The sequence below is a fragment of the Lemur catta genome, chromosome 1, assembly GCF_020740605.2.
Source record: "Lemur catta isolate mLemCat1 chromosome 1, mLemCat1.pri, whole genome shotgun sequence".
NCBI lineage: Eukaryota > Metazoa > Chordata > Mammalia > Primates > Lemuridae > Lemur > Lemur catta.
The window spans coordinates 48,548,709-48,574,167 of NC_059128.1; the positions used below are offsets into that span (position 1 = coordinate 48,548,709).

Below are 25,459 nucleotides of genomic sequence, written 5' to 3' on the forward strand. Positions count from 1 at the left end.
CAGTTAGAAGGTTATGTTTGAGTCCTTTAACTTAAGACATTATGCTTAAGATTCTGTGTGGGGGAGGCGGTGGAAGAAATTAAGGATTAAAAATGTAACATTAAAGTACTCTTTGCTGAGGCAGAAAGAATTTTACTTGAGGAGCTTTTGTTTGTTTATTGGTGGGTTTTTTTGTTTTTTGAGAACCAATATTAGAGAGTTTTAATTGTTTTTAGAGCTGGTGAAAAGAACAGAGAAAAGGCCAGACCAAAACAGAAAACTGGAAGATTTGTCCCTCACATACAAAAATCAAAGAAAAATGATGCAGGAAAAAACCAAACAGATGTTCTCCAAAGGGCCAGCACCACTTATGACCTCGATTATGATAACTGCGGTACGTTTGATCTTCACTTCTATTGAGACAGTGGCAAATTCTTACATGAGTTTTATATTATTGTTTATAATATACATAGTATTGTGTTCTTATACTACCCTAAAATTCAAGCTTTTTCCCTATTAAATGGGAAGTAACTGTAGTGCAGACTGCTTCATGGTCAACATTCAGCTTACTTCATTAAACATCTATCACCTTTTAATTAATCAGAATACCAAAGAACACTGATAAACATATCAATGGAATATGATCATTCTTTCATTTTCCTAGACCCAACGTATTTAGTCTACCAGCCTAACCCAAACCTATAGTAAAGACTCATGTACGTGCCTGTAATCCTAGCACTCTGGGAGGCCGAGGCGGGTGGATCCTTTGAGCTCAGGAGTTTGAGACCAGCCTGAGCAAAAGCAAGACCCCGTCTTTACTAAAAAAAATAGAAAGAAATTATATAGACAACTAAAAATATATATATAGAAAAAATTAGCTGGGCATGGTGGCACATGCCTGTAGTCCCAGCTACTTGGGAGGCTGAGGCAGGAGGATCGCTTGAGCCCAGGAGTTTGAGGTTGCTGTGAGCTAGGCTGACGCCATGGCACTCTAGCCCAGGCAACAGAGTGAGACTCTGTCTCAAAAAAAAAAAAAGACTAATATATTTTTGTACTAAATATCATTCCTGCTAATAGACAAAACCAGTTGTCTTTCATAGAGGAAATGTCATATTTTCTTGAATGACCGTTGCTATAAAGGTAGCTGGCAGAACTGTTCTTTGTCAGCTCTTTGCCAACACTATAATCTGCCTCACGTGTGTGAAAAATGTATGAATGTCCCTGAAAAAATGTATGAACATTAACTTATAGCCGTTTCTAAATAATATAGGTGAGTAAAAGTTACTAAAATCTGTTGTATACATTTCTGCCAATTTTACCTTGATTTTATAACTAAGACCTTTATAAAACTTGAAAAAGTTCAGGATTGCTTCTGCCAAAACATGACACCATACCAGATGCAAATGTACCTTGGCTGGGCACAGTGGCTCATACCTATAATTTCAGCACTTGGGAGACCGAGGCAGGAAGATTGCTTGAGGCTAGGAGTCTTGAAACCAGCATGAGCAACATAGCAAGGCCTCATCTATATAAAAAATTAAAAAATTTAGCTAAGTGTGGTGGCGCACACCTGTAGTCCTCGCTACTCTAGAGACTGAGGCAGGAGGATCCCTTGAGCCCAGAAGTTTAAGCTTATGATGAGCTATAATCTCTGAACTCACTACTGCACTCTAGCCTCGGCAACAGAGCAAGACCATGTCCCTTTAAACAAAAAAAAAAAAAAAAAAAGTACTTGTATCCCACTCTAACCACTCCCCTCTCATCATTTGAACTTCCCCCTACCCTTGAAACTTAGCTTATCATTTCTAATGGAGAGAAAGGAATAAAGTAAATATATAGGTGACTGTTTGCCCAATCATCTGCACTTACCAGTGCTCCAGTTCCTTCCTTCTCAACCCTTCCTCATTTGATCAAAAGTCATCCTGTTTCCCCCAAATAAGGCATTTTACTTACTGTCATTGCTAGACCTTCTTTAGTATTCTGAGGTCCTGGGGCTGCAGCACCTGCTATCTCCTTTTTTTTAACTCCTAAATTTAAAAAAAAATCCCTGAAATTATATGTCACTTTTAAAACATTTGTTAGTCTTCTTTAGTCTTAGATCTTGTGTCTTCCCTTCCCCTCTTTTCGCTTAGAGCCATCACTTTTTAGGAATTTGAGATGAATTGTGAATATTATTGGTAAAGTGTTTCAGAAAACAAGTGGCAAGTGGGGTAAGACTAAAGTTTGGTAAACTATTTTACATGCCAGCTGTGTCCATTGGAAAATCACTCAACAAACGTTTTTAAAGCACCTTCTCTAAAGCTTGATCTATGTTAAGTGTTAGGAACTTAGAGAATAATAAGACATGATGCCCCCCACCTCAGGTATCTCAGTTTAGGGGCAGATATTACAGTATTTTCATGTGTGATGCATTAGATCTCAGTTTTGTGTTTTTTTGTTTTTTTTTTTGAGACAGAGTCTTGCTCTGTTGCCCGGGCTAGAGTGAGTGCCATGGCATCAGCCTAGCTCACAGCAACCTCAAACTCCTGGGCTTAAGCGATCCTACTGCTTCAGCCTCCCGAGTAGCTGGGACTACAGGAATGCGCCACCATGCCCGGCTAATTTTTTGTATGTATATTTTTAGTTGGCCAGATAATTTATTTCTATTTTTAGTAGAGACGGGGTCTCACTCTTGCTCAGGCTGGTCTCCAACTCCTGACCTCGAGCGATCCACCCGCCTCGGCCTCCCAGAGTGCTAGGATTACAGGCGTGAGCCACCACGCCGGCCTAGATCTCAGTTTTAAACAGACAATTCTGAAGGATATACCTCAGGGTCTTTGAGGGAAAAAAAAAAAAAAACTACTAGACAATATCTGTATATCACAAAAGTTATTTGGAGTGGTGGTTGGTACTGATTGTTTTTATTCTCATTTTCATTACATTTTTTGTGAAAAAAGCAACTAAAATAAAATTACGTCTAACATTAAATAACTAAGGTTATGTAAAGGGGCCAACCCATGATAATTTACAATGATGTGATTTTATTTTTGTGTTTTAATGATTTACCTAAAAGGTAGTTTTGCATATTATATTCTATAACCTGTACGTCATTGTATTGCTCTTAAAGTACTTTATCTCTGATTATTATACTTACCAGAGTATATTACACATGGTCTATACGATTCCAGCTTCCTTCACTATATAGTAATATTCTCAAGAGCAGGGACCATTCATGTGCCTTTTAAAATACAGCTCTGGAAGAATAACAAAAATATTTTTATACTTTTTATGAGTCTTTTTAACTTTTCTAGAATTTCAGTTTAATAAACATTTATTTACCATAATTATATACTGTATGATTTAGTTTTGCTCAAAATTTTAATTAGCATGGGTTTAGTTACACATTAGAGTACATAAGCTAATTGAAACATAATTCTACATACATGAAGAACTATAAGAGAAACAGTTACTAGCTTTCTGTTTAGTTGATGTGCTGTTAAGATGAACAGGAATTTGTATTTACAAAATGGATTAACCTTACAATTTTGTCTTTAGATATGACAAAGGAGATCCAAAACAGATAGTTATGAATAATATGACTGTCTAACTTTTCTTTATTTTTTTTTGAAGAAAACCAAATTGATTCAAACAAAACATGGCCCTATACAGAATGATTCTATACAAATAAAATTGCTTTACATCATAGTCAAATTATAACAAATATTTGTGACATTATATCTTTTCAAAGTTAATTCTTTAATGTGGAAAAGCAGCAAACTTTTTGTAATCATTTATTGAATTCTCCATCTTTGTACTTACAGAACAGAGGAATAGTAGGCACAGTGGGTTGCCAGAAGCTATGGAATTAAACGGTTGCCGTACTAATTGCCAAAATAAACCACCATTAAGACTCCCAGATAACCAAATGTATAAAACTGTTCAAAATGGAGGATATGACTTATCTAATCAGGTACACTGTTTGATGTTTTGAGGGGTGATGTACCACTGAAAAGGTTAGGGACCATATCAGAAGATAGGCATTCTGTTTGTTAGGTATCAGCTTTCCATTAACTTTGGGACCGTAAGTAAATGTCTTGATATTAATTTTCCCAGTCTCTCATTGAAAAAATGAAGGCAACAAAAATTCTAGTAGCTTTTAGAATAAAGGTTAAATTATATAGAAAAGAACTTGAAAATCCACAAAGAATTTAATTAATAAAGGGAAAATATAGGATGATGATGCCCAGGTGGTACTTCTAAAGCTCAAGTTCTGGCAAATGAGTTTCTGAGCTTCCACTTAGGAAATTTGTAGAACTATGAGTACCTCGAAGTTTGTATGCTTGATGCATATTGTGAAATGCTTAAATCATGTTTAGGTAGTAGTTGTTAAAATAAAAGCATGTTATCTTTTTTATTTGAAGGAATTAATTGGAAAAAAAGAATTTAAAAATTTGTCTTCAAAGAAACTAAAAAATTGTGAAAGAACAAATGAAAGGATAATTCAGAGTCAGAAACAAGGTAATATATCTTTGATGGTTTCATAATCATGTAATCTAGAAAGCTACTATTTGAAATGTTTTTTATATAAAAGTGATCTTGTAAATTTCCTAATCTAAAACAGTAAACTATTTTAATGGTTTTAAATGTTTCATTTTATTATTTTTACATGAAACGATTTGCATAATAAAATAATCCATTACATTAAATATCATATATACTTACAGGTTTGCCTCCTTTAATATCGGCACTAAATAATTTTGTGATCTACAAATAGTTTTGTAGATCACAAAATTATATATCATTTGAAATATGCTTGTAGGAATATTTAAAAACTGGATCCTCTTATGAATTTAATATCATAATTTAGTTTTATATAAGTGTGTATTTTCAGAGTGATTTAATTGAAATCCTGCATACCAGTCTTTCTCCACTTGTGGAGAGTGACCAGTTCCACCCCCTCTGGAATGTAAAAAAAAAGAAAGAAAGAAATCCTGCATACCAAAATTTAAAGAGCCTTTTCTCTAAACATTAAAATTTCATGTTGAGTTAGACCCATCAGTTTAATAACATTTTTACTATTTTATTTTTTCTTATAAAAGAAAAGTAAAAATGAAGAAAATTTATGATTTCAAGGAAGTGGAGAGGAAAGCAATATTGCTTAGCTTACCGAATTCACATGAGTTAGGTTAAAGAATCTAAGAAAGGCTGAATCTTTATTTAAATTCTTTAATAAAATTAACAAAAATATTCCAAATAGAAATCTTTTGTTCAAAATTAGAATGTTCGCAATTTTAAAATTCCCAATTGAACTTCTGAATTGGATTTATATGAGGAATTAGAAGATACTTTCTTCCTAATTCGAAGATATATGATGCTAGTGAAAAATCTTACAGAAACTTTCTAGGTTGCTTTTGATTAGTACCACTTCTCCATGAATTGCATTCAGTATCCATCGTTCTTTCTTTGTGTTGTTCATCTTGTAAACAATTGCACATAGTATGTGTAGGTTGTTGCAGTATTTCTCTGTGATGATTGGTGGGATGATTTACAATTTATATATATTTATAAATTACAGTTGGATAATTTAGAGTTTCAGTTAGTTTGGCTTCTGGTTACTTAAGTTTCAAATTAGCGAATTGTGCCTGTTTTAATTTGCTTTCTTTACCTAGTGACAAGGTATGATAAAGATTCTCAAGTTGTTCTGTTTTGCATATTTTCCCATGACCCTACTGTTTTATTATGTCTCCTAAATATTTTACCTCCAGAGAGTTGATTTAACAAATATTTATTTATCATCTCATATATGTGAAAGACTCTGTACTAACTGCAACAAAAACATTCAAACCATAAAGACAAAGTTCTTACTATTAATGACTTTTTTCTAGTCTAACTGAACAGTAAGTGTGCAATTATAATGCAGGACATACTGTGAAACATGGCGTTATTTAAAAGTATTCTGAAAGCTTTAAAGAAGGCAAGCTTTCATTCTGTTGAGGGAATCAGTACCAAGTTTGTGGACTAGGTGAGTTAGAGAATAAAATTGAAGCAGGTTGTGATTTGTTTTGTCAATGAGTGAAGGAAACTTTCCAAGCAGAATGAACAGCACTAATGTAAGTTGAGAACCAAGAAAATTTGAGAAACATCAATATTAGATTTTAGAACAGTGAGAGACTGGAACTATATCAAAGGCCAGGCAGTAGAGCTGATATGTATACCAGAAGACTGTGAGAAGTCACTGACAGGTTTATATAAACAATAATATATGTTTACCGGCAGAAGGGCAGTGATCTGAGTAGACCTGTGTTTTAGGAAGATCAATATGACAGTAGGGTATACAGTGGAGCTTGTGGAAAAAAAGTATTATATTTGTGAAAGTATTTTGCCTATGCTTAAATTTGTTTATAGCTAATTTGAGATTTTGGTTTTTGGTTTTGTCTTATGAAATTACAAAGAGAGAACTGAAGAATTGGATGTATCCATTGATATTCTAACCACAAGAGAACAGTTTTTCACAGATGAAGAAAGAAAATACATGGCTGTCAATCAGAAAGAAGCCTATATTTTAATAACACCACTTAAATCTAGAAAACTGATAGAGGAAAGATGCATGAAGTATAATCTGTCTGCTGGCTCAATTAAAGCAGTAACAGATTTTGCATTGCCAAAGCATCGAAAAGAAAACCCCATTAGTAAATCCTCAGGGACTTTTGAAAATACGTTAGAGTATAGTGTAGGTCATAAACGTAACAGCAAGGAAGATTACAGTGAACTTGATTTCCTCACTATTGACCAGAAAATAAAAATACCCAGCTCTAAAAAGGAACAAATGGTCACCTCTGACTTTAAGAAAAATACTAGGTTGCTACCAAAATTGAAGACAATTGAAAATCAAGTAGCTATGCCATTTTATAAGCATCAGTCCTCATCAGATTTGTCAAGTGAAGAGAGTGAAACAGAAAAGGAAATTAGAAGGAAAGCTGCAGTTGTTAAGAAAACAAGAAATACCAAAGAAACAGAAATTCACCTAAGAAAAAGCATAAGAAATACTTCAAGGAATATCCCAATGCTTTCAGAATCTGAAACTGAAGAAAGTGAACATGAATTTTACATCAAACAAAAGAAAGCTAGATGTTCTGCTAAAGAAACTCTTCAGAAATCTGGTGTTAGGAATGCATTTCCAATTATTGAGGCAATGGGATCTGATAAGACTAATAGGCAATCCTCCGAGTGTTTACCTGGTTTAATTCAGGATGAGGAATGGAATGAGAAGGAATTACAGAAACTTCATTGGTAAGTAGTTAGATTTGACTTTGAAATATCTCCAGAGCAGCCATAAAATAGTTGAAGACATAAAAACAGCAATAAGGGGCTGATTTAATGACTTCTAACAATTAATGTAAAAGATGTCATTTAAAAAAATAGGGAGAAATTACAATTTGTACAGGGAATGGAGGGAAAATATAAATAACTAATAATGGTATTTTGTGGCCATCTCTAAAGCCTGCGTTTGAGGAAAGTAAAAGTGACCTTGTTTTCATTCCCATTTAATATTTCAAGGTAGCCAAATGCTGCTGTCTTACTTAGCTTCACATTGTAAGAAATATTTTATAACTTATTATTATAAAAACTTAAAACTAAACTTAAACTTATAGATTATTTAATATAGTCTTTTCTCCCTCATTTACAGGGTAGAAAATAGAGTCTCAAATTAGGTGATTCGTCCAAGGTTTCATAGTACAGAAATTGAAGTAAAGTTCAGTAAGAACCTGCCCTTTTGTTCATTCATTCAACATTTATTTGTTAGGTGCCTCCTATATGCTAGTCAATTTGAAATGTTTAGAAATACAGAAATAAACAAAATAGACAAGGACCTTTTCCTCAAGGAGCAGTTTAGTAGAGAAGACAGATAATACAAAAGTAAACCAATAATTAAAAATAGCTAACAAATTGTGGTAAGTTCTATGAAGGAAGCAAATACAAGACTGATATGGAGAACTATATAGGTAGTGTGGTCAGGGAAACTCTCTTTTGGTTGATGACACTTAAATGGAGGTCACAGGAGAAGATGGTGTCAAAGAACTAGAGAAACAGCATTCCAGGAATAGGGAACAACCTAAATAAAGGTCCTAAGGCTAGAAAAATGTTGATGTAGGAGCAATTAAAATAAGATTACTGATATTAGGGCATAATGAGTTGTAGGGGAATGGCTTGAGATGAGAGCAGAGATAGGCTGTGATCATATCACACACAACCTTTTAGGTAATGATTAGGAGTTCAGTGGGTTTTGTGGTTTTGTAATATTTTTTAGGTGTAATAAAAATACATTTAGGGATAACATGATACAGTTTGAGAAGATTTGTTTGGGGAAGTAGACAAGGCACTAATTGCAGGTTGCTAGAGTAGTCCATTCTGTTCTCCATTGATTTGGGAGCTGTAAAAATGGAGAAAATTAGATTAAATCTAGCAATATTTGGACAGTATCAAATACAAATTCTATAAGTTATTTGGCACTTGAACTAAATAACTTGGTAGATGGTGGTGTGGGAAGTATTAGAGGAAGGAATAGGTTGGGATTGGGAATTGAGTTTCTTTCTAGACATGTTCTATTTAGATTGTCTGTTAAGAAGTAGGTACAAATACACTCTGGAGTTCAGGAGAGGTCTAGGCTATGATATAACTTCAGTAAGCATGAAAATAAATTTAAATTTGAGAACACATAAGGAAATGGAGTGAAAAGAATAAGGACATAATCCTGAGCTCTGAGTAAAGTATTTAAAGGAGGGAGAGGAGTGGACCAGTGAATTATCCTTTTGATGTGCTGTCGGATTTGGTTTGGTAGTTATTTTGTTGAGGATTTTTGTGTCTATGTTCATCAGAGACATTGGTCTGTAGTTTTCTTTTTTGTTGCATCCTTTCTTGGCTTTGATATTAGAGTGTCACTGGCTTCATAGAATGAATTAGGGAGGATTCCCTCCTGGATCTTTTGCAGCAGTTTCAGTAGGGTCAGCACTAGTTCTTCTTTGTATGTCTGGTAGAATTTAGCTGTGACTCTATCTGGTCCTGATCTTTTTTAGGGGGGAGATTTTTTTTATTACTGATTCAATCTCACTACTCATTGATCTATTCAGGAGTTCTAATTCTTCCTGGTTCTATCTTGGAAGGTTATATGTGTTCAGGAGTTCATCCATTTCCTCCAGGTTTTTTAGTTTGTGACTGTATAGTTGTTTATAATAGTCTCTGATGATCTTTTATATTTCTGTGGTATTAGTTGTAATGTCTCCTTTTGCATTTCTGATTGTGTTTATTTGGATCTTTTCTTGGTTAGCCTTGCTAGAGGTTTGTCAGTTTTGTTTATCTGTTCGAAGAACCAACTTTGTGTTTCATTGATCCTTTGTATTTTTTTTTTTTGGTGTCCATTTATTTATGCTCTGATCTTGTTTTTTTTTTTTTCTTTAGGTTTTGGAGCCAACTACAGTGAATAATCTTGTTAGTTCTTTTATTCTGCTAACCCTGGGTATGGTTTGTTGTTTTTCTAGTTATTTGAGGTGTGATGTTAGGTTAATTTGTAATCTTTCTACTTTTTTGATGTTGGCATTTAATGCTATAAACTTTGCTTCGAGCACTGTTTTTGCTGTATCCCACTGGTTTTGGTGTGTTGTGTTTTTATTTTCATTCATTTAAAAATTTTTTTTAATGTCCATTTTTATTTCTTCCTTGACTCAGTCATCATTTAGGAGCATGTTGCTTAATTTCCATGTATTTTTATAGTTTCTGAAGTTCCTCTTAATATTGATTTCTAGTTTTATTCCACTGTGATCTGAAAAGATAACATGATATGATTTTGATTTTTTTAAGTTTGTTAAGACTTGTTTTGTGACCTAAAATATGGTCTGTCTTGGAGAATGTTCCATGTGCAGATGAAAAGAATGTATATTCTGTAGTTGTTGGGTAGGATGTTCTGAAAATGTCTGTTTAAGTCTATTTGGTCTGAAGTCCAGTTTAAGTCCAGTAGGGTTTTTTTGTTATTGATTTTCTGTCTCAGTGACCTGTCTAGTGCTGTGAGTGGGGTGTTGAAGTCCCCCACTATTGTGTTGCGCTCTCTCTCTCTCTCTCTGTCTTTTTAGGTCTACTAATATATGTTTTTTTGAATCTGGATTCTCTAATTTTAGATTCATGTATATTTAGGATCATTATATTCTCTTGCTGAATTGATCCTTTTATCATTATATAATGAACTTCTTAATCTTTTTACTGTTTTTGGTTTTGAAGTCTGTTTTATCTGATGTAAGTTTAGCTATTTCTGCTTGGTATTGGTTTCTGTTTGCATGGGATATCTTTTTGCACCCCTTTACTTTCAGTCTCTATATGTGTCTTTATAGGTAAGGTGAATTATAAATTCTTTTTTTCTTCTCTTCTTGTCTTTTTGGTTTGCTGAACTTCTGTCGCCATTTAATTCCCTTCTCTTCTGCCTTTTTGTGACTGTTTCATTAGATCTTCAAGTTTTATATTTTTGTGTGTATTTTTATGATGATGAATATTGACCTTTCATTTCCATGTTTACGCCGCCTGTGAGCATTTCCTATAGGGCTGGGGTAGTGGTAATGAGTTCTCTCAGTGTTTGGGAAAGACTTTATTTCTCCTTCGTTTATGAAGCTTATTCTGACAGGATATAAAATTCTTGGCTAGCAGGTTTTTTTTCATTCAGCACTTTGAAAATGCTGTCCTGTTGTCTTCTGGCCTGTAAGATTTCAGCTGAGAAGTCCACTGTTAGTCTGATAGGGTTTCCTTTATAGGTGAATAGACACTTTTCTCTTGCTAATTTTAAAGTTATTTCTTTCTGTTTGCCTTTAGTCATTAGGATTATGATATGCTGTGGTGAAGTCCTTTTTGCAGTGCATTGGCTTGGATATCATTGGGCTTCCTGTATCTGAATGTCTAATTCTGTTGCTAGTCCTGGGAAGTTTTCATCAGTTATTTCCTTAAATAGGTTTTCTAAGCTTTTTGATCTCTCTTCCCCCTCAGGAATACAGATGATTCCTAAGTTTAGTCGCTTTATATAGTCCTAGACATCTTGAAGGCTTTGCTCATTCTTTTTTATTCTTTTTTCCTTATTTTTATCTGACTGAATTATTTCAAAAGATCTGTCTAGAAGTTCTGAGATTCTTTCCTCTGCTTGATCTAGTCTATTCTTGAAGCTTTCAAATGTTTTGTATTTCCTTCAATGAATTTTCAGCTCCAGAATTTGTTTGGTTTTTTTTTTTTTAAAGGTGTCTGCCTCCTTGGTAAATTTCTCTTTCATGTCCTGAATTGATTTACTGATTTCTTTGTATTGGCTTTCAGATTTCTCTTGCATCTCATTGAGCTTCTTTAGAATCAATATTTGGAATTCTTTACCTGTTATTACATGGAATTCTTTTTGGTTGGAATCCATTGCTGGATAATTGTTGCAGTCCTTTGGTGGTGTCATATTTCCTTTTTCATTTTTCGTGTGTGTTTCCATTGTTATCTGCTCCTGTGATGTAGCAATCGCTTGTTCCAATTTTTTGAAATTGCTCTCAAAGGGAAGAATTTTTTTCCTCAAGATGTATGTATGTTATTTGTTGAGTAGGACACTTTGACTTTGATATTAGGTGCCTGCAATAGTGTGATCTTTGTATGATTTCTTAGGCAGTACACAGAGTCAGTGGTATCTGTGATTTCCTTGGTGGCTTAGGGGTACATTTATTCACTGAGGCTGTGGTGAAGTTTTGCAGGGGACTTATACAGCAGCTGAGCCAGTCTTTGGGCCCCAGTGGCGGAAGCAGTGGGCTAAGTATGGCTGATTTTAGGCCCCAGAGCAGCTTACACTGACAGTGGTGTTGGTGGGTTGGGGGTTACGATGGAGGGGCACAATTCTTGGGCCTTCAGGTGTCTTACTCAGAAGCTAGTAGTTGGAGCTGAGGGCAGGGCAGGCTCTCAGGCCTCTGAGCAGCTGGTGTAATGTGGGAGGTGGCAGTAGTAGTAGAGGAGCCATCCACTAGGACCCAATTAGTCTGTGTTAGTGTTACTGGTAGCTGCAGTGGATTGGGCAGGCTAGTCCCCAGTTGTACAGTTGCCTGTAACAGGGCCATGGGTATTGTCCTTAGGAGAACTTGATCTCCCTTGTTCCTTCCATGTGGATGGTAGCTGCAGCCATATCACCTTGAATTCAGCTGAAGAGTAGAGTGTGTTAAACTTTCAAAATGGCACTGGTTGGGGGCTTACAATCAAAGAGGGCAGGGCCCCTTTTAGGCTAGCAGCGTGGGCAAGAAACTGTAGGGAGTGTGATCTGCTTACATCTGTCTCACAGGAGCTCATTGCAGGGCGGTGGGTGTTGTCTTACCTGTGTGTAGAGCTTGGGCTGCTTTGTCTCCTCAGCTGAGTGGGGCTGTGGAAGAGGGAGAGAGCTCTGTCACCTGGAACTCAACCCAAGGGCAGGTCACTGCCCAGCTTTAAACTCCCAGAATGGCACCTTGGACCTGTCACCAGAGAGGTTGGGGCTCTTCTCAGGCAGGCTGTGTTGGTAGGAAACTGCAGTGACAGTGCAGTTTGCTCAAGACTCAGTCCCACAGCAGCCTGCTGCAGGATGGTGGACACCATCCAAGATGCATGCTGGAAAGCCTGGTTTCACTGCTCCTCCTCAGCCAGGTGGGGGCTGCAGCCACATCAGCCCAAACTCAGTGTGAGGGCAGGGCTCAGCCCAGTGTCAAACTCTCAAAATTGCACATGGGACCTGTAATCAGAAAGGCTGAGGCCCACCCAGGCAAGCAACATGGGCAAGAAATTGTGGAAAATGCTGTCTACCATGTCTGTCTCAACAGCAGCTTGCAACAGGGTGGTGGGAATGCCTCAGTTCCTCTCTTCCTCCTTGAAGGCACATAGTGGCTGCAGGAGCACCCACAGTTCTCCAGTATCTGGGCTCTCAGGATGGCACCCAGCTCAAGCTGCTGAAGGCTCAGATGCCTGTGAGATTCCATGTGGATTCCCTTTTTAGAACAACATCTCTGTGCAATCTCCAAGCAGCTCCCTATGTTTGGCCTGAGATCTGCATGGGTTGGGGGATTCTTTTGTAGCTAAGATTGTAAAAATTTATCAGAGTGTGGAGCTCTGGGGGTTTTTCTCTTACTATTTCCCTGTGCCCAAAAGCTTCTCCTGACTCTTCGCCAGTCCCCAGCTGGGCAAGTTTCCCTGAACCCTCTCCTTACCCGCTTTTGGTGCTTCCTGGGTGAATCCTAGCATTCTCTCTTAGACAATCTGTTCAAACATAAGAATGTGCTTACTATTCTAGTTCCTCTCCATTGAGGAGGCACATACTACCTGTGTCTAGTTGGCCATCTTGATCCTATCCCTGAGGACTGGAATTTTAAGTAGCACTAAACCAGTAGTGAGTTCCCAGTGTTTTCCTCTGGTGTCCCCCAAGGTAGACTCAAGGTCATCAGAAGTCTGGAAAGTCAGCTCTGAGGCACAACTTAGAGAGTTTAAAGAGAGGCCCTCCAGCCTCCAGGTCTGATTTGAGGAGTAGAAAAGGGACCTTCTAAAACTCAGAAACAGTTGATGAAATCCCCCAGTTTTTCTTTCTTTCTCCTTTATCTTTAATTCAGTCCCCATGCAGTCTTGTAGGTGCTATAATCACAGCATTATTTGGGGCTGAACATAGCTAAAACTCTGAAGAGAGAAGACCCTTCCTCTCCAGTTAAGGGAATGGTTGTCTCAGAAAGTAAGGCATACTCCTGTTGCTTTTTTCTGTTTCTATCCTCTGATGTAGAGCAGGATAATTGAAGCCCCAGCTTTCTGGCCAGAGAACTGAAAAGGGGAACTCCTGGGAACCAGAAATCATGGGGCAGGAGTGCTAGAGAAAGAGCCCTATTAAGCTGTGTTGAAAAACTTCTTGGCTCCTTACTCCTGAGTTGTACACATGGGGATTTCATCCTAAACAGCATACAAAAGACTTTCAGAATTGAACTAAGCAGTAGACCATACCTAGTTTCTAGGCTAGCTGCTTATTATTCCCCACACAGGATAGATCCTAACAGTACTGCAAAGCTTTGAAAATGGATCGGACATTGAAACAACCACCGCACTAGACTGGTTGGAACTTATAGCTCAGATTACAACAGGTTGATGACCTGCTAAAATTAACATTCTCCATAGGATATAAACAATACCCAGAGTTATATAATAATATTCATAATGGCCTAGGAAACAATCCAAAATTATACAGCATTCAAAGAACAAGGAAAATTTCCACTCACTGTGAAAAATAAATAGCACTGCTGAGATGACATAGGTGTTGGAATTATCTGACAAGACTCTGAAGCAGGTACTATAAAAATGCTCCCAGAACTAAGAACAAACATTCTTGAAATGAATGGAAATTTAGAAAGTCTCAGCAAGAAATAGAAGTTTATAAAGAAGAACCAAATAGAAATTTTAGAACTGAAAAATAAGATAACCAAAATGAAATAATCATTGGATAGACTCAATAGCAGAATGGAGATGACAGAATAGAAAGGCAGTCAATATCAGGAATGAAAGAATAGCAAAAGAAATGGTAAATGTCTGGGTAAATATAATAGACTATTCTGCTCTTGAGTTCTTTAAAAAGTTTACTGATTGAAAGCAAATATTATATGATAGAGTTTTCAATATATGTAAATGTGGTATATAAAATAACTACAACAGAAAGAGGAAGGATAAAGAGACATATGATAGTAGGTTTTTATATTCTGCTCAGGGCAGTAAAATATTGATTCTAAGTAGACTGTTGAAGTTAAGTACGTTTAATGTCATCTCTAGAGCAACTTCTAAAAAAGCTATACAGAGAGGTAAGTTCAAACATAATAAATTGCAAGAAAAAATATCAACCCCAAAAAAGGCAGAAATGGAGAAATAGAGGAATTTTTAAAAAGGAGCAAAGAGTAACAAACAATAAAATGGCTAACCTAAATGTAAACATAATTACATGAAATTGATAGTCTAAACATGCCAATTAAAAGGCATTGTCAGAATGAATTTAAACATGATTGAACTATATGCTGTATATAAGAAACTCACTTCAAATACAATGATACAGGTAGGTTAAAAGTAAAAGAATAGAAAAATACCATGCAAACACAAATCAAAAGAAAGCTAGAGTGGCTATATTAATATTTGTTGAAGAAGATGTCAAGAGGAAGAAAATTACCAGGAATAAAGAAGAACATTGCAAAATGATAAAAGGGTCAGTTCACTAGGAAGCCATAACATTCTTGAATGTGTATGCAGCTAACAATAAAACCTCAAAATACATGAGTTAAAAACTGATAAAGGAAAGGAATCAATTGAAAGGATAGTCAAATCTAGAATTATAGTTGGAGACTATCTTGGTAATTAATAGAACAGAAAATTAGCAAGGACATAGAAGAACTGAACAACACCATTAATCAACTATATCTAATTGACATTTGTAGAACACTCCACCCAAAATAAGAAAAAGAATACATTATTTCCAAAGGATAGGTCAATCATTCATCAAAATAGAATATATACCAGGTCATAAAACATATCTTAACAAATTTAAAATAACTGAAATCATACAAAGGATGTTTTCTGATGATAATTGAATTAAATTACAATAAAAGATAACAGGAAATTTTCCAAGTGATTGAAAATTAAATAACATAAATAATTCATGGATCAAGGAGGAAGTCTCAAGGGAAAGTAGAAAATATTCTGAACTAAACAAAAATGAAAATATATCAAAATTTGCAAGAACAGCCTAGGAGTTCGTAAATAATTTTATGGGGTTGCTTTACCAAGTTCCTCACTCTCCCTAATTTCTATGGTACTTTCTGCATAAAACAAATTATGGTCCATTCTTTTAGTGGACTATAAGCCATAAAAAGGAAGAACTACTGATACATGTAACAACTTGGATGAATCTCAGAGGCATTATGCTGAGTGAGAGAAGCCAACTCAATGGGTTACGTACCATATGCTTCCATTTATATGACATTCTGCAAAAGACAAAACTAAAGAGAAAAACTAAATCAGAAATTGCCAGTGTTAATGGTGAGGGAAAGGACAACAAAGCAGTAGCATGAGGAATTCTTTCATTATAACAGAACTATTCTGTATCCTAGTTGTGATAGTGATTATATAAATCCATGTGTAAAGATTCATAGAACCATACACCAAAAAGTCAATTTTACTGTATGTTAATTTTTAAAATTGATGTAAAAATGCCTGTATTTTATACCTGTGGTACCCAACCCCCAGGTACTGGTCCACGGCTTCTTAGGGACCAGGCCACAGAGCCCCTCCACCTGCTCCATGGAAAATTTGTCTTCCATGAAACTTGGGAAGTGGGTGGGGAGCATACAGCAGGAGTTGAGCGGCCAGCAAGGGAAGCTTCTTCTGTATTTACAGTTTGCATCACCACCTGAACTCCGCCTTTCCACCCCCCACCACCGACACCCCTGTCCATGTAAAAATTGTCTTCATGAAACCCATCCCTGGTATTAAAAAGGTTGGGGACTGCTGCTAAACTATGAAAATATTCCAATATGGCAGGCCTGGGTTGGGGCTATGCTTTTCTAGTTTCTTCAAAGCTCTGACCTGCAGCCATTACCTTCAAATCTGTGGTACTATGGATATGAACTACTTGCCATTCCCTTACCATGTGTCATAGTTTCTCATCTTCATTTGTTTCCCAGTGATGTTGCTTCATTGTCACCTGTTTAAGTTTTTATCCATCCTTCAAATTTTATCTCACATGTCACTTCCTTCCTGAAACCTTTGTCATCACCTGACTACCTAATTGAATAGATGGGGTGTCTCTTTCTTATAAACAACATAGAGCAATTCCAATCCTGACATCATAACAAAATAATCACCTGGGGTGCTTTTGAAAAATGCAAATCGACTGACACCTGAGACCTATAATAAATTGAAATCTTTATAGGTAGTGTCTGTGAGTCTAATTACTTAATTTTACTTACTCATTTGCTTGCATTTTTGTTGTAAGGTCCTTAAGTGATTCTGAGTTACAGCCCACTGCCTTGTACCCCTCATCATGCTGATAGCCTAATAGGATAGACAGATATTTGGCAAATAATCACTATAAGCAGTTTGTAAGAATATATATCAGGGCATTCTGACCTACCTTATGCAGGTACTTGAACTAAGATCTGAAAGATAAGTGAGAACTATTTAAGCCAAAGATTCAGAATAAGTGGATTTTAGATAGAACAACACACATAAAAGTAGAAAGGAAGAGCATATTTAGCAATACTAAAAGAAGGCCAGGATGACTGGAATACCAAAAGTTCAGGGGAGAGCAGTACAAGATGAGACTATAGAGTCAGGGAAGGAAAAATGTAGATCATATAAGGATTTTGGTTTTTATGTGAAGAATAATGAAACAAGATTTAAGTAAGACTGGGGTGACATATTTAAATTTGCCTTTTTAAATTATCTGGGATAATGTAGAGAAGATGCATTAATTACTAATTTCTTATTAAATGCATTATTATTTTTTTTCTACTTTGAGTTGCTGTTTTATGCGGTATTTTTATTATGAAAAATAGACCTTTTAAACAGTCATAGACTTGCAAATTAGCTACACACACAAATAGGGAAGCTTGGGCCCTCAAATCCTTCTAGTTCCCTGCTTTAGAACACCTGTCCAGTGATTAACTATGCAAAAGAAAGCATTCATTAACAAATGTTTGCCCATAAGTATTTGTTCTTTTCCACAAGGAGTGACAAGCGATAGTCATCTGGTAGCTGTTCATCTCAAGAGCTGATTTTTAAATTTTAGGGAATTTTACAAATTGTTAAAATCATTACATTTTATAAACTTACAATTAAATAAATTAAAAACAAAGGTAATACTCAAAACTCAACACTAATTATTTTACTACATTTTATTATCTGTGCCCTTAAAGTTCTTTACCTCTATTGTATCTATAGAGTGGAAATACTATATAATCCTGTACTTTTGCACATTTCTTATCAATTATACATTCAGTGAGGTCACCTTGGTAGCTTGAAATCAACTGCAATGGGAGTATTTACCATACTGAAATTGAAAAACATTACAAATCAGGGCCTTTTAGCCCCACAGAGCTGATTAAAACTTTACCAGCAAACCACTAGTTGGAATCCAAATTGAAATAAAAATATATTTTGTCAAACAGTATTAAAAATAAAGACTTGATATAGTTGAAATAAGACTGTTAGTACCATTTTTAGGCTAATTGGTGAGTTAAATCGATGTTTTCTGGCTGAATTGTCAGCTTAGCCATAATATATCAATAAAAAATCTTTATGGGGCAGGTGGTAATGTGTATACTATGCTCTAAAGAGTCATTTACAAGTAAACTTTTATATTGATAATATTTTCTATTTCAGTTTTCATTTCTCAATGGAGAGCATTTTATCTAAAATACTGAGTTCTATAAATTATAGTAGAATGAAAGCAAGCATAGTACTTTTTAATATATAGAATTTATAACCTGGGAGATATTAGAACTCAGAGCTTATCTTCTAATATAATTAGCACCAGTAACAATGTAGAAAAATTTGTCATGTTAGAGTCCCCCAGAAGACCAAATCATTGATTAGTTGGACTTAGAAAAAAATGTCAAAAGACTGGGTATGATTTTTCAGGTTTTATATAATACAACAAAATAGAAGGCATCTATTAGATATGTGAAGTTACATCTTCATCTAGAGTAAGTTATTGAGTGGAGGGAATACTGTTGTCTTTCCAAATAGTTATCTAGAATGATTTTCATAAAATTCCTTCAACAAGGTAAATTTCATTGATTCAGTGGTATGCTTTCAGGTTTTTATTGATTTGAATTTCTTGTTCTTTAACTGTTTTTTGGTCTTCCATAGTGCTTTTGCATCTCTTCCAAAGCACAAGCCTGGTTTCTGGTCAGATGTGGCTATGGCTGTAGGTTCTCGGTCTGCTGAAGAATGCCAGAAGAAATACATGGAAAATCCCCGAGGAAAGGGATCCCAGAAACATGTCACTAAGAAAAAGCCAGCCAATTCCAAAGGCCAAAATGGTAACCTTTGTAGTAAATAGTTTTTTCCTAGTGCTTAGTGTAGAGTACTAATTACTTACTAGGTAGATTTTATATTTATCCATGAGTAGTATATAGGCATTTTCTTACAATGTTAAAGCTAGAAAGAACTTCAAAGATCATCTGTTTAACTTTTTAAGTCTTACCTAGGTAGCTACTTCTATCAATAGTAGCTTAGCAGTGTTTTGCTTTGAGTTTGTTCTAGGAAATCTGCAGTTGGATGCAGAGGTTTCAATATCTGAATTATTATTCTAAGGATCTAATTTAATTTGAGGCCATACAGGTAGGATCCCCTAGTAATTCATGAGAAAACTCAGAATAAATTTAATTTTCATCGTCTCATGACTGTCTATAGTTGGTAGTAAAAGGTGTTTTGTGCCAGAGAAACCCTACAGTAAGCTTTAGGGAATACCCAGCATCCCTACTGTTAATATAATTTAGCAAGGTTTATTATATTTTGGCAAAATCAATAAATGAGGCATCAGCAAGGGCAGGGATGGGAGGTAGCCTTTCTCACAGCATAAAGAGCTTCAAAATCTCATCCTGCCTAATCTTACGTAGTTTCTTCATGAGCATCATGTAGGCTAATCATATTGCACAGGTCCCAGTATAGAAAGAACCATTTGTTATAGGTTATAGAAGACTTGTAAAATAACGGAGGCTGGGTTTACTTAATATGAGTATACAATTTAGAGTTTGCCCAAGGCGGTTAACTTTATAGGGCACTTACTATAAATGACCAAATCCTTATTAAAATGTTTTGCTGACTCTTAAGGGAAGAGAGATAATACTGGTAAGAAGGAAACTATTAAGATAACTGCCAAAGTTGGAACTCTTAAAAGGAAGCAACAAATGAGAGATTTTCTGGAACAGTTGCCAAAAGATGACCATGATGATTTTTTCAGTACAACACCTTTGCAGAGTCAAAGAGTACTGGTAAGAGTCTTAAATGCATGAAATTATTGTTTTGTCAATGCTGAATTTTTTTTTAATGTTTTGTTTTTAATTTTTTTTTTTTTGGTTTCTATTTGTTTTTTATCTATATTGATGTTTTTGTCTTTCATTTTTATGTGTGGTTAATGTTCATCACTCATATTTAGGCCAAGGATCAATGGTCTCCACAGACATCATCAAGGTATTGTAGGAAGCAATCTGTTGGTACATGCTATTCTCACCAGTTTCCAGTCTGCCTTTCAGTGGGGTTCAAAGATAATGTTTATAGAACCAAATAGTAAACTTAAGAATAATAAAAAGTATCAAGATCACAGGGAAAAAGTGAACAAGAATTCAAAAGGCTGAACAAACACTTGGGGAAGTGGTCATTTTAGCTAGTAATCAGAGAAAAAAGTAAATTATATGTATACCTGCTAGATTACAGAATGTGGCCAGTTACAGTGGCTCACACCTGTAATCTTAGCACTTTGGGAGGCCAAAGCAGGAGGATGCTTGAGGCCAGGAGTTTGAGACCAGCCTGAGAACAAGCGAGACCCCATCTCTACAAGAAATAGAAAAATTACAGGTGTGGTGGCATGCGCCTGTAGTCCCAGCTAATCAGGAGGCTGAGGCAGGATGATCGCTTGAGCCCAAGAGTTTGAGGTTGGAGTGAGCTGTGCTGATGCCACTGCACTCTAGCTCGAGTGACAGAGTGAGACCCTGTCTCAATAAATAGATAACTAACTGAATCCTTTTGTTTAAAAAAAAAGTTAAAATATCCACTGCAAACAAAAGCAATGGTGATATTAATACAGTCATACATCAATGGATGCATCAGTTGAATCATACTTTTTAGAAATCATTATGGCAATATATTATAAAAGCCATAAAGATTAATTCTAGAGAGTTTATCCTACGAAATTCAAAAGCCCAAAATCTTCACAAAGGTAGTCATTGCAGGTTTATCTTTACAGCAAAAAACTAAAAACAATCTGTATATTCAATAAAGATGTTTTTCATAAACACAGTGAAATATAATACAAATATTACATGCAAGACTATTTCTAAAATCTAAATACAAGTGTTAAGAATGTTAAGATTAAAGTAATACAGAAATGTATGGATATAAACAACTGGACTGTTAAGTGTAAAAATTGAAAGAGTTGTGTTAGTGAGCTAGATTTAAGGGTAATGTTTTCATCTACCAATTTCTTGATATTGTCTTCAATTTAAAAGATACACAGTGCTTTAGAGTTTAGTAATATGATTATCTAGGCCCCCTTTTTGCTTACACATGTGATAGAGGGAAGTATTTTAAGAGAGTCATTTGATGCCTTTACTATATTCTCTTCACAACACCATAGTCCGCTAGGGGCTGTTACCTTTATGTTATCCCACTGTCACATCAAGTTGAATCTGTATATGTATGTTTTGGCCTAAGTGAAATAGTAGCAACATTGAAAATAGAGGTAAAATAGAAATGACAGCAGTGAATTTGCTCATTTTCCATGACATAAGTATACTTTCTCTAAGGTTGTAATGTAAAGGTAAGTAAAATCTTAAGGATTGAATTGTTTGTTGGAAATATATATGCATAAAAGTTTAATACTGCTTGAGTTCCTACTAAGAGCCAAGCATAATTATAAATGAATTATAGTTTTATTTTGTTCTGTCCATACTAAAGGTGAGCAAACTATGGCCGTGTGGACCAAATCTAGCCTACCACCTGTTTTTGTAAACAATTTTATTGAAACACAGCCATGCCCATATGTTCGCATATTATTAATGGTTGCTTTCATGCAACAATGGCAGAGTTGAGTAGTTGGGACAGAGATTTTATGGACCACAAAGCCTAAAATATTTACTATATAACTTTTTACAGAAAACATTTGCTGACCTCTGGTCAACACAACCGTTATAAATAGGTGTTTTGTCTCCATTTTACCCAAGAGAAACTAAGTTTTAGAGGCTAAGACTTTGTCCTCTACTAGTACTGTTTTTAATTATCTAACTTGGAAAATTATAAATAGGAAAACAACTTATCACCCCACCAAAAAACATTTTGTGATAATGAGAACATCCATTTTGGGGGGTGCCTGCTGATAATAAATATTTGTTTTCTAGTTGCCAAGCTTCCAGGACAGTGAAGATGATGATGATATTCTACCAAATATGGACAAAAATCCAACAACTCCATCATCAGTTATCTTTCCATTGGCAAAAACTCCTCAGTGTCAGCATGTCAGTCCTGGCATGCTAGCCTCTATAAACAGGTAAATATTCATGTAGGTGACGCATTAATTCTCTGTATCAGCATATTGAGTAACATTTAAACATTTCATGAGGAACATAGATGCCAGCAATGGGAAAAGTCAATGTTTTAAAAAAAAGTTAAGAATGAATAGTTCCTAGAAGTTAAGGATGGACAATTTCAGCAAGTTAGGGATGTTATTCAGTAATAGTATTCAGATATAACTCACACTTTACAGGAGGAAGAATTCCAAGTAGATCAAAGTTTTACATGTAAAAAGTTAAACTATCAAAAAATACCTACAGAAACCTTGAAGAATTATTTTATGATCTCAGATTAGTGGTCTTTCTAACTCCAGTGTAAAAACCAGAAGCTACTAATGAAAAGATTAATAAAGTCAACCATATAAAAATTTTTTTTAAGTTTTACCTGATACCAACTACCATAAATACTCACAAGTAACCTGAGAAAAGAACACATGCAACTCATCACAGGCAAAAGGTTAATTTGCCTAACATATATAGCACTCCTGCAAATTAACAAGAAAAGGAAAGCCATTTTCATGCATTGCTAGTGAGAAGGTAAATTATTACAATATCTGCAGCAACAATTTGTCAGTAGCTATCAAAATTGCAAATGCACATGCCCTTTGACCTAGGAATCCTACTTCTAGAATGGTAAATGTACAGCTTATTCATTATAGCATTGTTTATAATGGCAAAATCCAAATGTCTTTCAATAGGGACTAATTAAATGAGTCCTCGTATATTATGTAGTTGTAGAAATTAATGATGGGATTTTTTATAACTGTTATGATACAATGCCCAAGACATATTAAGTGAAAAGAGCTAGATATAGTGAATAATGTGCTATAGTATTTGTGTAGAGGCTATGTATTTGTGTGTATATATGTATATACTTGTATATATATGTATATATACATACTTGCTTTTATTAGATTACATATCTCTGAAGGGTACATAAGAAACTGAAAAATCGGTGATCTCTAGGGAGAGGAACTAAGGTAGTTGGGGATGAATGATGGGGGCTTTTGAATTTTGAACCATTGAATATAGGAAGTATTTGAAATATATAAATAAATGAAATTAAGAAAAAAGGAAGGGTGACCAATAGTCAGATGTCACAGAGAAAAGATGGAAAGTAATAAGAATGAGGCCTAAAAATAGGCTATTCCATTTGGCAATTAAGAGGTCAATGCTAATCTTAGTAAGAACAATTTCCACAGTGTGAGAAGCCAAAGCCAGATGATAGTAACTGAGAAAAAAGTATTCAGTACTCTCAGGAAGCTTGGTGAAATTTTTTTCCCTAGAATCCACAAGTTATTTATTTTGTTTTAGTATTTAGTACTGGTGAAAGCATATTGAGAGTATAATTTTAGACAATAGTTTTTGGTAAGCACTTTGGCCAAATCATCAAAAGCCTTAAAATATTCATGTTTGGCCCTTGACTTTTATTAGTCAATTTTTAGGAAATACAAGATTTGGGCAAATATATATTTATATTTATCTGGACAAAGATGTTCCTCACAAAACATAATATACAAGATTTGAAAATGAGCTGAAAGTCCAAAATAAGGAGTTATGAAATTGACTTATCCGTGTAATACAGTATGTTTAATTAAAAATTGTATCTTTAATTTTTAATGACATAGAATAATGTTCAGTGGATAGTTTTGGTTTTTTGTTTTGTTTTGTTTTTGAGACAGAGTCTCACTCTGTTGCCCAGGCTAGAGTGCTGTGGCATCAGCCTAGCTCACAGCAACCTCAAACCCCTGGGCTCAAGCAATCCTTCTGCCTCAGCCTCCCGAGTAGCTGGGACTACAGGCATGTGCCACCATGCCCGGCTAATTTTTTCTATATATTTTTAGCTGTCCAGATCATTTCTTTCTATTTTTAGTAGAGACGGGGTCTTGCTCTTGCTCAGGCTGGTCTCGAACTCCTGAGCTCAAGCAATCCTCCTGCCTCAGCCTCCCAGAGTGCTAGGATTACAGGCGTGAGCCACCATGCCTGGCCACTGGATAGTAGTTTTAAAAGCTAGGAAATCAAACTGTTATACATACAGTATGTGCCTAATTTTACATAATATGTATTCATAAGAGAAAGTGATGCAGGAAAATAGACCCCAAAACAGAGGTCCAGCCTAAAGGCCATGTTGGTTCTTGGCTTCACACAGGAAAGAATTCAAGAGCGAGCCAACAGAGTAAAACAAAAGCAAGCTTATTGAAGTAGCAAATGGAAGGAAGGCTGCTCCATAGGCAGAACCGGGCTCTCAGAGCAACAAAAACAAAGAGTAGCCCTTTGTGAGTTTTCAGGGTCTCCTATTTAATTTTATGTTAAGCAGAGGAAGGATTATTCGTAAGATTTCTGGAAAAGAGATGGGGAGTTCTCCCCCACCCCAGGGTTCCTCCTTTTAAACTATATATGGTAACTTCCAGGAATTGCCATGGCATTTGTAAATGTCATGGCACTGGTGGGAGTTTCTTTTAGTATGCTAATATATTATAACTAGCATATAATGAATAGGGTAACCTGAAGTTGTTTTCCATCACCATCTTGGTTTTAACTGGTTTTAGCTGGCTTCTCCACCTATTTTATCAGAGATCTTGGTTCAGGTCTCATGACTCCTTATCAAGCAGGGCCATCTGGTTCCCTATCTCAAAAGGACATTTTTTTGACCTACACATCAGCCACTAGCTCTAGGCTGTAGAATACCACTGGTGTGGGTTGTGGGTTTTTGTTTTGTTTTGGTTTTTTTTGGGGGGGGGCAGGTATTTTCTGTCAGTTTATATCACTTTTAAAATTAAGGAAATATGTTGTTTTTTTTCTTATAGAGCAGATAATAGACTTACTTATGTCATGAATGTTATCTTTCCTAAAACTGTTTTCTTACTTTAAAAAAGTGGTTTTTCCTTGGCCTCTTCACTATCTCTTGACTTCACGAGCTCTAGTAATTGGCTTACTTTTATAACAATTTTAAATAATGAAACAGTTTTATCACTTCAGATGTGAAAAACTTCTCTTAGCTGCAAAAAGAGATCTCTTTGACAACAGACTTATGGGGTACTGGTCTTGAACAACTGCCTAGGCCTCCTCATTTGTTAAGCAATTTATTTGCTAACAACCTGCTAGGCTTATTCACTTGATATATAGCAGTGTTTGTGATTCAGATAAATATCTTAATACAGTCATACATGTACATATTTCTT

General features: G+C 35.4%; 1 protein-coding gene across 3 annotated transcripts in view; it reads left to right on the top strand.

The window, feature by feature from the left end:
* MIS18BP1 (MIS18 binding protein 1) overlaps positions 1-25,459 on the top strand; it is a 70,965-nt gene that overhangs the window by 15,901 nt on the left and 29,605 nt on the right. For all 3 annotated transcript variants that reach the window (XR_006739121.1, XM_045567871.1, XM_045567884.1), the window contains 7 exons: positions 216-373; positions 3,780-3,928; positions 4,380-4,476; positions 6,411-7,248; positions 18,859-19,031; positions 19,825-19,985; positions 22,107-22,255. Coding sequence is in view for 2 of the 3 variants with exons in the window: in XM_045567871.1 (XP_045423827.1) it covers positions 216-373; positions 3,780-3,928; positions 4,380-4,476; positions 6,411-7,248; positions 18,859-19,031; positions 19,825-19,985; positions 22,107-22,255 (1,725 nt within the window). In the remaining variant the exon portion in view is untranslated. The remainder of the gene's footprint in view (positions 1-215; positions 374-3,779; positions 3,929-4,379; positions 4,477-6,410; positions 7,249-18,858; positions 19,032-19,824; positions 19,986-22,106; positions 22,256-25,459) is intronic.